At 48.3% G+C, this 12,509-nt stretch overlaps 1 protein-coding gene across 1 annotated transcript in view; it reads left to right on the top strand.

The window, feature by feature from the left end:
- Positions 1 to 9,113, top strand: part of LOC132225523 (histone-lysine N-methyltransferase PRDM9-like) — a gene marked incomplete at its 3' end in the record, with an annotated part of 16,159 nt that extends 7,046 nt beyond the window's left edge. The window contains exons 4-10 of the mRNA XM_059680619.1: positions 1,941 to 2,097; positions 2,692 to 2,793; positions 2,992 to 3,263; positions 3,693 to 3,760; positions 4,852 to 5,045; positions 7,519 to 8,493; positions 8,746 to 9,113. Coding sequence (XP_059536602.1) covers positions 1,941 to 2,097; positions 2,692 to 2,793; positions 2,992 to 3,263; positions 3,693 to 3,760; positions 4,852 to 5,045; positions 7,519 to 8,493; positions 8,746 to 9,113 — 2,136 coding nt within the window. The remainder of the gene's footprint in view (positions 1 to 1,940; positions 2,098 to 2,691; positions 2,794 to 2,991; positions 3,264 to 3,692; positions 3,761 to 4,851; positions 5,046 to 7,518; positions 8,494 to 8,745) is intronic.
- Between the last annotated feature and the right edge of the window lie 3,396 nt (positions 9,114 to 12,509).

Consider the following 12,509-nt stretch of genomic DNA (forward strand, 5'->3'; position numbering starts at 1 on the left):
AGAAGGACATAGGAACCCCAGCATCAGAGCCTCCTGGTCAAATAAAAGAAAGCATCTCTCAACTCTGGGGAGCTTCAGGTTTGACAATTGAGAAACAATAAATAAAGTGACTTAAGAACTTCATAGAGATGACACACTATTCAATAGAAGCTCATCCATCTGGAACTGGTTTTGAATGCTCATTCCAGTAAGAAGCATGGCTTCTTTCTCTGAGCTCTAATTAGGCCAGTGTCATCTTGTTTGAATCATTTGCTCCGCCTGCCTACGTCTGCATTGTGAGCTCTTTGGTTCACACCAGATTTTTCTCTTCCAGAAGTCCCAGGCCCAGCTCAGGGTCCCTGAGGGCCCCTGAATGTTGGCTGAAAGAGTGCTTTAAAATTTACAAATTAAACTAGAATAGGGTCAAAAAATAATGAAGATAATTTACATGTGATTTCAAATACAGAGACGACTGAGAGGTACATTGATAGCAGGACTGTAATTTGACATTCACACTGTATCAAAGAGCTCACAGAACACTTTGGTGAACACCGTTATATGTCATGTTCATTATAACATTAAGAATTAGCATGTTATAGGTCAGGAAAAATGAAGAGAACTAGCTAGTAGCACAACCATATTCAAACAGAATTGGTGGGATCCAACTACTCTAATTACAAATATTCTTTCCGTGATATACTAATTTGCACTTCCTATATAATATGCTAAGTGTCCAGTCGCCCGTTCAACCAATCAAAGCATAATATGATGATGACATGCTAAAGCCACTAACTGCTCGCTATGATGTGCACTGACCACCAAGGGGCAGACAGTCAACCGGTAGACCAGTTGCTATGACGTGCACTGATCACCAGGAGGAAGACGCTCTGACCTATAGGTTAGCTTGCTGCTGGGGTCCAGCTGATCAGGACTGAGCGAGATGGCCGGACACACCCTGGAGTCCTCCTGCGGTTCCTCCCCAGCTGGCCAACCTCCCGCGTCCCTCCCCAGCCCCGATCGTGCCCCAGTGGGGTCCCTCAGCCTAGCCTGTGCCCTCTCGCAATCCAGGACCTCTCGGGGAATGTAGGAGAGCCAGTTTTGGCCTGATCCCACAGGCCAGGATGAGGGACCCCGCTGGTGCATGAATTCGTGCACTGGGTCTCTAGTTTTAGCATAATTTTCCTTATTTTCATGATAGGTTTCTGCCAGCCATTTCTTTTGAAAAATATATGTTTTTATTGATTTTAGAGAGAAAGAGGAAGGGAGAGGGAGAGAAGCATCAGTGAGAGAGAAAAACATGGATCGGTTGCCTCCTACACAGACCCCCACCTGGGATCTAACCCATAACCAGGACATGTACCATGACCGGGAATGGAACCGGCAACCCTTCAGTTCAACCAACTGAGCTACACCAGCCAGGGCTCTGCCAACTATTTTTCTTTCTTTCTTTTTTATTCTTAATCCTCACCCAAGGATATTTTCTCATTGATTTTTAGGGAGAATAGAAGAGAGAGGGAGAGACAGAGAGAAATATCAATGTGAGAGACACATTGATTGGTTGCCTCCTGCATAAGTCCAGACCAGGGCATGGGCCAGGGAGGAGGATCCTGCAACCAAGTCACTGGCCCTTGATCGGAATTGAACTAAGGACCCTTCAATCCGCAGGCTGACACTCTATCAACTGAGCTACACTGGTTAGGGCCCAACTATGACTTATTTTCTTACCAGTATCTTTCACTCTCACTGTTCTATAAAAAAAAAAAAGATCCTTAAGGCATGGGTTCTAGTCTTCAATTCACAACCCACATTGGCCATTTCTTTTTCCTCTAATATTCATACTTCCCAGGTATTTCAGAGTTGTTGAAGTGTTCATTGAAGTCATGTATGTGAAAATATATCATAAACCCTACATAATTAAATAAATGCATGTTACCTTTTAATATGGGACTTCCACATTGAAGGCAAAGTCCAGGACGTCATTAAGTAATGAGTCTACTTTGAAGGAATTGTCAGGAACAGCAAATTTGTGGACCACCAGTGGCTCAGAGCAGACTCAGAAACCAGTGCCCCCTCCTGGAGAAGCAAGTCCCTCTGGACAGCACCCTAGATCGAAATTGGGTAAGTTACATAATTTGGAGATTTCAGTTTCACTAATTCTTCTAGAAAGGCTAATCAGTATAGCCTAGGTATGTGGGGTGGACTTTGCATAGGCCTGGATTTGAAACTGGAGTTAGCGCTGAAGCTTTGAGCTAATCTTACCAACTCTCTGAGCTCCTGAATGCTAATGTGTAAAGTGAACATAAGGAAACATGGGCCACATATAGTTTGATAGCATTAAATTAAACCTTAAACAATTGACACATGCAAGTTGTCCAATAAATCCATCTGTGATAATAGCAACCATATTCTCTTGGTGTTGTGTGCCCAGGTCTTTACTCAGTGCCTAACGCATAATGTTCCCTCAATACATACTTTATGAGTGACCAAAGCTTGGGAGGTTGAACCTCATAATGGGATCATCTAGAAACTAAAATTGAATCAGCCACCAATAGTCAGTGTGGAGTGCTAGTCTTTTAGTTAATGGAGGAAAATACCACATACTATAATAGAACAGGCGATCATTTGATGGTAGGACATTGTGTGTTTTCTGATAAGATAGGGACTAATGTTCCAGACCTCATCCCCTCAGTCACCTGCCCTTCTCCCATGTAGACCTCAGGAGAAAGGAGATCGAAGTGAAGATGTATAGCCTACGAGAGAGGAAGTGTTGTGTCTACCAAGAGGTCAGCGAGCCCCAGGACGATGACTACCTATGTAAGCTCACCCTCACCAAGGAGCATGTTATGTCTTGATGCAAGAATTTCACTTGGTCTTTGGGTGCCCAAATCATTCCCTTCCTCTCGTGACCGGGAGTACAGGATTGAGGCTCACTGATGTGAGCTCTTTCCGAAGCTCTTCATGTCCAGGAACATGCACTGCACCCTCCCTCTTCCCTGTTGCTCTTGCCTCCAGATTGTGAGAAGTGTCAGAACTTCTTCATTGACAGCTGTGCTGTGCATGGGCCTCCTACGTTTGTAAAAGACAGTGCCGTGGACAAGGGGCATGCCAACCGCTCAGCCCTCACTCTGCCCCCTGGGTTGAGAATCGGACCATCAGGCATCCCTGAGGCTGGGCTTGGAGTGTGGAATGAGGAATGTGATCTGCCCGAGGGCCTGCACTTTGGCCCTTATGAGGGTCAGATCACAGAAGATGAAGCCACAGCCAACAACGGCTACTCCTGGCTGGTGAGAACTTTACCTCTTCCCTGTCCTCTGGCTTCCCCGTCCCTCCTGTGGCTTGGGGGGCCCCCACCTTCTACATGCTAGGACATGGATGGGGACCATATGGTTAGTTAGCTCTGTGTACTGGGCGGACTTTGCATGAACATGGAGCTCCTCTCTAAGGATCAGAGGGTAAATGGGAGCAAAGTGGTACAGACTCCTCCCTTGGGGGCTCCTGCTTAGTGGACAAATCAATTCCGACGTGTAGATGATGAGTAAGAAAAATATCCTGTGATCACCATTGGCAGTTGAATCACCATGCAGGCTGAAAGAGATTTGATGACAGTAGAATAAAGTAATTCTTCTATTATATACACACAACCACACACACACACACACACACACACACACACACACACAACACGGCCTTTAACTTCTTTTCCTGAAATGCAGATCACCAAAGGGAGAAACTGCTATGAGTATGTGGATGGAAAGGATACATCTCAGGCCAACTGGATGAGGTAAGGTCACTAGGCTTCTGGGTGCCAGAGTGGATACTCATGCCTCACAACCCACATGTCTGTCCTTCCCATCATGCCTCCCTAATGGTCTCCCTCAGTTCTCTGTTCCCCTTTTTTCTCCATACAGTGATCTTTAACATCTAGAGACACTTAGGAAAAAAGGAGGTAAAAGTATAGCATATGTCCTCAAAATAGAAGTCTCTGGTTTGGGCACTGACTGGGAAAACCTTGAGGACCCTGTATTACTCTGTGATTTATCTAATGGACATTAGTTAAACACCTACTATGTTCCAGTTTAGAGGAAGGAATCCATTACTTACACAGATTACACAATCCATGACCCTAGGGAGGACTTACTGCAGACGGACATGAAACATTTTATTTCATAAACATTTAACTCTAATTTTCCTATTTTTCAAGAAGTGCCCAGTGCCCAGATAGCCTTGAACTAAGGATAGTCTAAACCTGTGAGGGCAGCACATCATCCCAGACTCAGTTCTAACTACAACTGGGTGTTGGAGCCTGCAGAGTAATAGTGCTCATGGCCCTTTCCTGAGGGGCTCTCTTGTGTCAGGGGAGACAGATTATGAATAAACTACTATTGTTCTGTGTTATTTTTCTAAGACAGAGAGACCTCCACGTTTCTGTGGGAACCTGGGGGAGGCAACTGAATGATGCCTTCAATAAAGTGTGGGGAGACTCGACAAAGGCCTCTGAAGAGAAGGTAGACTTGGACTGAGTGTTGAATGATGTGAGTCCTAGATTAAGCCCCGAGTTCTGTGGTGTAACACAGAACCTGACTTACAGCTTAGAGAAGCTAGAGGTCACCAGGTTTGATGGGGAAGTCTGCAATGAGGCTTTGGAAATGGCATTAGGCAGGATGAGCACTGTGAGCAGGACTTAGAGACAGGAATTCACATGACATTGTGACAGAGGCTTGGACATTGAACAGAAGTTTCCCCAGGAGCATGGGTGTGGGTGCCATCAGTGCTGAGGGCCTTAAGCTTCAGTGAGGAGCTGGGCACGAATATGACAGGTAGTGGAAACTCATCGCCTGTGGTTTTCTTTCCTTTCATCTGCCTCAACGCCAGGTATGTGAACTGCGCCCGGGATGACCAAGAACAGAACCTGGTGGCCTTTCAATATCACAGGCAGATTTTCTACCGAACCTGCCGGGTCGTGAGGACGGGCTGTGAGCTGCTGGTCTGGTATGGAGAAGAGTATGGCCAAAAGCTGGGCATCAAGAGGGGCAGCAAGTGGAAGACAGAGCTTGTGGCCGGGAGAGGTGGGCACCACTCTTCTTCAACATGGAAAGAAAGAATTCTTAGAAGTTTTCATGCTCCAACGCTCAAGTAGAGTAAACTCCACTCTGGAGTCAGCAAAGCTTCAAATCAGATGCTTCAGAAATTGATGGCTCATCACATAGGTTTTTGATTCTTAGGAACAATTTTAATATTTTTATTTTTGTTCTAATTTTTAAAAATATGCTTTTATTGGTTTTAGAGACAGAGATGAAGGGAGAGGGAGAGAAATATCAATCTGCTGCCTCCTGCATTATCCCTACTGGGGATCAAGTCCACCACCCAGACATGTGCCCTGACCAGGAATCAAACTGGCTACCTCTGGGTGAATGGGACAATGCTCAACGAACTGAGCCACACTGGCCAGGGGCTATATTTGTTCCATTTTAAAAAATTCTTCATGCACAAAATACACAGCATCATATAGTGCTGAAAGGGTTAGAGGCAAAAAAAAAAAAAAAAGGTTTCAGGCACTTAGCCAGCTCTCTTATCAAGGTGGTTGTTTGTGGGTTGTTGTTTTGTTTGTTTTTTTTAACACTTTAGCTGTTTCTTCTTCATTTACTGCATATTTCTAAATGAAATGTGTGTGTTAACATGCATTCATTCATTATTTTGTGACTTGCCATGTGAATTCCTACGCGGTGCCACCCAGAGTTCTGGGAGCTGGAAATACAGATCAACAGGATGATCAGAATCACTGCTCCTGAGCAGGTGGCTGGTGAAGGAGGGAAGCCCTGGCAGACATATGTGCATGTGCTTAATATTACACAGTGGTTAGCACTTTGGAGAAAACGGGCCCAGGACAAGTGCCTAGGGATCACTGTGAGGGGAAGGTGGGTGTGTCGGATTGCAAAGGTCAAGGGAAGGCTTTCTCAGGAGACAACAGTTACAACAGTTGTGTCACAAGGTCCCAGGCAGAAGGAGTGGCTGGTGCAGGGAAGGAAAGAGGTGGGGTGTAGAGCTGGCTGAGGGCTACTCCCGTCTCAGTCTCGGTACAGAGGGTAAGAACAGAGGTTGGACAGATGCCTAGCAGCCTGGAAATACAGTGCCTATGATCCAAGCTGAGATACTGGGGACTTTCTTGAGTGAGACGGGACAATTGAGCAGTTTTCAGCTGCAGAGTGGCATGTTCTAAAACTATGCTTTGTTAAACTTTTTGGAAAATAAACTTCAGTGGGGAATCCCCTCCGAGATTATTTCAACTCCAAGTGAGAGAGGAAGGCAGACTGGCTGGAGAGGGACGGGAGTCAGGAGTGTAAGAAGCAGGTTGGGGAAATATTTTTGTTGTTGTTGTTAATCCTCACCCAAGGATATTTTTCCACTGATTATTTTTTGAGAGAGAGTAGAAGGGGGAGAGACAGAGAGAGAAACATCAATAGCTTGTCTCCCACGGGCACCCCAACCAGGGCTGGGGATTGAGCTTGCAACCAAGGGACGTGCCCTTGACTAGAATCGAACCCAGGAGCCTGGAGTCCCCAAGGTGACGCTCTATCACTGAGCCAAACTGGCTAGGGCATGGTTGGGGAGATATTTTGAAACTGGACTTTGTAGTGTATTTGAAATAGGCTAACACTGAAAGAAATCAAGTAGGAATACTGTGTGAGGAAAGACATATTTCCATTTTAAGATTTGTGGAAAACTGAGAGAAGCAATTGCTAGTTGGGGCGTATTGTTCCTCTATTTTTAAATATTTTTATTGATTTGAGAGAGAGAGGAAGGGAAATGAAGAGAGAGATAGAAATATCAACATGGATCAGCTGCCTCCTGCTGGGATAGAGCACAAAACCTGGGCATGTGCCCTGACCAGGAATCAAACTGGTGACGACCTGGTTCATGGGTTGGTGCTCAACCACTGAGATACCTGGCCAGGCCTGTGGTTTTTCTCTTTAACATGACTTAGAAGATACATGTATATGGAAATGTCACGATAGTCAAACCCATATAAGGAGTCAAATGGCTTCTGATGGTCCTTGATCTGTAAGACCTTTTTTCTTTTCAATCCTCACCCAAGAATATTTTTCCATTGATTTTTATAGAGAGTGAAAGACAGAGGGAAAGACAGAGAGAAATATCAATGTGAGAGGAACACATCGATTTGTTGCCTCCTGCACAATCCCTGACCAGGTCCCGGGCCGGGTAGAAGCCTGCAACCAAGGCACATGCCCTTGATGGGAATCAAACCCACGACCTTTCTGTCCACAGGCTGAGGCTCTATCCACTGTTCCACACTGACCAGGGCTGTAGAAAAGACTTTGATATGGGGTCTCTGGATTTCTGAAGAAGAGTAGTGCAGACAAAGAAAAAGAAAAGTAGACTGTGAAGGAACACTCTGTGGGAGGCAGAGCTTGCACTGTCAACACAGAATGATTCTGCAGACAGGTCTTACCAGGAGACAGAGCGTAAGGCACAGGCAGCCTTGCCCACACATGCCCTGACCAAAATTTTCTCCTTCAGCAGAACCAAAGCCAGAGATCCACACATGTCCCTCCTGCTCTGTGGCCTTCTCCAGTCAGACATTCCTCAGCCAACATGTGAAACGCAATCACCCCTCTGAGATTCTGCCAGGAGCACCTGCAGGAAAACACCTCCAGTCAGAGGAACCCGGCCCAGAGCGTCAAAATCAACAGCAGCAGCAACATCCTGGTCCACATGGGTGGAATGACAAAGCTGAAGGTCAGGAGGTCAAAGGAACTTCCAAACCTTTGCTTAAAAGGATCAGGCACAGGGGAACTTCAAGGGACTCTTTCAAGCCTCCCAACAGACAAACAGGGAGCTCCAGTGAGCGTGAGAGAATAATGGAGGAAGAGCCCAGCACAGGCCAGGACGTGAATCCAAAGAACAGAGGCAAATTATCTGTGGGAGTAAGAATGTCAAAAATTGTAACAATCAATCATGGAGGGTGTGGGCAAGGCTTCAATGATAAGTCACATATCGACACACACCAGAGGACACACTCAGGGGAGAAGCCATATGTGTGCAGGGAGTGTGGGAAAGGCTTTACACGGAAGTCACATCTCATCAGACACCAGAGGACACACTCAGGGGAGAAGCCATATATGTGCAGCGAGTGTGGGAAAGGCTTTACACGGAAGTCACATCTCATCAGACACCAGAGGACACACTCAGGGGAGAAGCCATATGTGTGCAAGGAGTGTGGGCGAGGATTTACACAGAAGTCATCTCTCATCACACACCAGAGGACACACTCAGGGGAGAAGCCCTATGTGTGTAGGGAGTGTGGGCGAGGCTTTAAAGATAAGTCAAGTCTCATCAAACACCAGAGGACACACTCAGGGGAGAAGCCATATGTGTGCAGGGAGTGTGGCAGAGGCTTTAGAGATAAGTCAGGTCTCATCAAGCACCAGAGAACACACTCAGGGGAGAAGCCCTATGTTTGCAGGGAGTGTGGGAGAGGCTTTAGAGATAAGTCAGGTCTCATCAAACACCAGAGAACACACTCAGGGGAGAAGCCCAATGTTTGCAGGGAGTGTGGGCGAGGCTTTACAGATAATTCAAGTCTCATCAAACACCAGAGGACACACTCAGGAGATAAGCCCTATGTGTGCAGGGAGTGTGGGAGAGGCTTTAGAGATAAGTCAGGTATCATCAAACACCAGAGAACACACTCAGGGGAGAAGCCCTATGTGTGTAGGGAGTGTGGGAGAGGCTTTAGATATAAGTCAGGTCTCATCAAACACCAAAGAACACACTCAGGGGAGAAGCCCTATGTGTGTAGGGAGTGTGGGCGAGGCTTTACACAGAAGTCATCTCTCATTAAACACCAGAGGACACACTCGGGGGAGAAGCCCTATGTGTGCAGGGAGTGTGGGAGAGGCTTTAGAGATAAGTCAGTTCTCATCAAACACCAGAGAACACACTCAGGGGAGAAGCCCTATGTGTGTAGGGAGTGTGGGCGAGGCTTTACACAGAAGTCATCTCTCATCAAACACCAGAGGACACACTCGGGGGAGAAGCCCTATGTGTGCAGGGAGTGTGGGAAAGGCTTTAGAGATAAGTCATGTCTCATCAAACACCAGAGGACACACTCAGGGGAGAAGCCCTATGTGTGCAGGGAGTGTGGGAGAGGCTTTAGAGATAAGTCAGGTCTCATCAAACACCAGAGAACACACTCAGGGGAGAAACCCTATGTGTGTAGGGAGTGTGGGAGAGGCTTTAGAGATAAGTCAGTTCTCATCAAACACCAGAGAACACACTCAGGGGAGAAGCCCTATGTGTGTAGGGAGTGTGGGAGAGGCTTTAGAGATAAGTCAAGTCTCATCAAACACCAGAGAACACACTCAGGGGAGAAGCCCTATGTTTGCAGGGAGTGTGGGCGAGGCTTTACACAGAAGTCCAATCTCATGAGACACCAGACAACACACTCAGGGGAGAAGCCCGGTGTTTGCAGGGAGGATGCATCATGAGCCCTAAATTGCACCTCAGCAGCTACAGGGCAAGTGTAGGCACAGCATACCTCATACCCCAGCTCTGAGGGGGCTTTAGAGGAAGCCTGCTGGCCCCTTTCCCTCCCCAAGAGTGTAATTAGTACAGAAGTAACTGGTCAAACAAATCCTCCGCTTTCAAAAGGAGAGGCAATAGACAAACAGTTCTGTAAGTGCTATGGGGATGTCAACACGAATGTCCCTCATGGTGCTTTTGGCCTCGTTTTAATAAAGTTTGTGTCCAGACAAACCTGAAGCCTACGTGCCTCATCCCCCTCATCACTGAAAGCAGAGTTCCAGGAGGGCCTCAAAGAACCCTCAGCCACAGACCTAAACCCGGGAAGGCGGAATCTGGCGTCAGTCCAGTGAGGTCCCCGTCAGGGAGAGGGATTGAGACACACTCACCAGGAACATGAATAGGACCCCACCAACCCCTTGGCTTCTCCTGGCTCCTCCCCTGATTCCTTAGACCTCTGTAGCCTCAAAGGTGAAAGTCAGAGAGGGTGTGTGCAGGTGTGTGTGCATGTGTGTGTACATGTGTGTGCGTGTGTGTGTGTGTGTGTGCCCGTGTGCCTGTGCACACACCTGTGCTGCCTCAGCCTGGACACCCAAGCAGGGGCCCTGTGCTGCCTCAGTCTCGCCTGGGGCATAGCATGTGGGCACCAGGTCTGTCCACAAGGGTTTGAGTCTCAGCTCTGCCCTCACAACTGTGTGTCCTAAGGCAAGACCCCCAAATTCTCTGTGCCTCTTTCCAAACTATAAAGCGGGAGGGTGACCCAGGCTTTGGAGTGTCATTCAGAGTGGGGTCAGCACCGGTGCCTCTGGCTCAGGGTGGTTAAAACACGCATCTCTCGGTGAACAGCGTCTGCCAGGCCTTGAGGTGGACAAGGGCGGCAGAGGGAGTGGGGCCGAGGAGCCAGTATAGAGCTCAAGCAGCCCCACTGTTCTGCGTGGACTCGGCTGCCTGAGCAGGAGGCGTGGGGTCAGGCATGCTCCTCCCCCGGCCACCCCCTCCCACTAAGCCTGGGCAGGTGGCACTGAGAGTGACCAGGACAAAGGCCCTCACCACCCTGCTGAGAGCTGCTGGGTGCACCTCACCTCACAGTGTGTGGGAGGCCCACCTCGCAGCAGCTCCTGGTGCCTGGCCTTGTACCTGGGTCTGCGGGTCTCACCCTCCCCTGACCTGTCTGAAATCCTTAACTGCACGTTTCTTATGGGGAGTCTGATGGGCCATGGACCCGCGTGAGCAGAGCAGGCAGGCCGTGTCGGTCATTCCTGGCCACCGGTTCACAGGTAATGTCCACTGAGGCCAGGAGCACCGACCCTCATGGGCCCATGTGTGGGAGTCCAGCGAGGCTCCAGGGAACAGGTAAGCATCTGCCTGTGGAGGCGATGGGGCCCCAGCAACCAGAGGCCCCGCTTTTCTTACAACAGAACGGACGTCCATGCAGGGAGCAGGCACACGCGGTGAGGGCCCGTCACCCCTCAGCCCGAGGGACCTAGCACAGAACCTGTTTCTGGAGGAGAGCTCCTGAAGGGGGTACCCAAACCCATGACCTGGGACCATAACCTTCCCTCTCCCGCCCGGCTGGCGTGGCTCAGCACTTGAGCATCGACCTATGAACCAGGAGGTCAGGGTTCAATTCCTGGTCAGGGCACATGCTCGGTTTTTGGGCTTGATCCCCAGTGTGGGGCCTGCAAGAGGCAGCAGATCCATGATTCTCTGCCATCATGGATGTTTCTCTCTCTCTCTCTCTCTCTCTCTCTCTCTCTCTCTCTCTCTCTCTCTCTCTCTCTCTCTCTCTCCACCCCCCCTTCTTCTCCCTTTCAGTCTGAAATCAATAAAAAATACATTTAAAAAAATGATGGCATTTCTATGTGAAGAATGGAAACCTCATTCCCTACAATGACTGAGGGCTTGGGTTGGTGACCTGAAACTCTCAGAAGAAACCATTGAGCCACACCTTCATACTCGTGTTTTCCCACATTAACCCAATCCTGAAACACCTCAGGACCAGGAGAAATCTGCCAGTTGGGATATTGTTTTCTGTGGGTCTCAGCGGACTCGGGAGGAGCCAGCCCACAGTCATGGAGCTGTTGACACCCAAGCAGGGGCCCTGTGCACATTGGAAGGTGGGCTCTCTCGCTCAGGTCAGGAGGGGCAAACCCCCACCCCCAGCATCGCATTGAAACACCACACATTTCCAAGTGGCTCAGCACCTCTGGTGAGTACCTCTCAGGGGGTGAAGGAAAGCTTTGCACAATCAAGTCCTCATTCACATTAAAAATGTTGGTGTCCCCGTGCCCAAACCTCCACATACAGGAAGGTTCTGGTTTGACTAGTCACGCCTTGATTTGTTGAATACATCTTTCCCAGGTTGCAATGATTAGCCTTTAACTTCATGCCCAGCTTTTTCTACCATTTGTTTCCATGTCCAGTGTGACACATCTCACTTCCTTTGGAAGGAAATGGAAAATTCTCCAGGATGCGATGCTCCGCTGTTTGGGTGTAGATGTGCACACACGTTTTAAACTGAGATACTGTGAACATTCATGAACTGGAATTCTCACAATGACTAGGAAAGACAAGTGGTGGGTGTTTTCCGTAAAATCTGATACCTATTGGGAGGAGGATAGGAGCAGATTTGACAGTTTCCAGTTTTATTTTAAATCTGTTGTTCTTGATCTGACACACAGAGGGACAGGGAGACAAAGAGAAACAATCAGGTGATGGGGGTGGCCTTACCAGGAATCAAGGGCACTTCTTGGTTCATAGGTCAGCACTCACTCATTGAGCCTCGCTTGCTGGGCTGTGTGTTGCTATTTGGATGACCTCTTTCTACAAAGACAATGCGGCCCTGGCTGGGTAGATTACATGCCAGGGGGATGAGAGCCTTTACCTTGCTGGTGTTCTCATGCTGCTTGGAGCATCAGGCCTGTTTCCATCATCACAGCAGGTGGGAGCTGTGGCATCAGTACAAGCCTACTTCTACCTTCTGCCTATAG

This window comes from Myotis daubentonii, chromosome Y, assembly GCF_963259705.1.
Source record: "Myotis daubentonii chromosome Y, mMyoDau2.1, whole genome shotgun sequence".
In the NCBI taxonomy this organism is placed as follows: Eukaryota; Metazoa; Chordata; class Mammalia; order Chiroptera; family Vespertilionidae; genus Myotis; species Myotis daubentonii.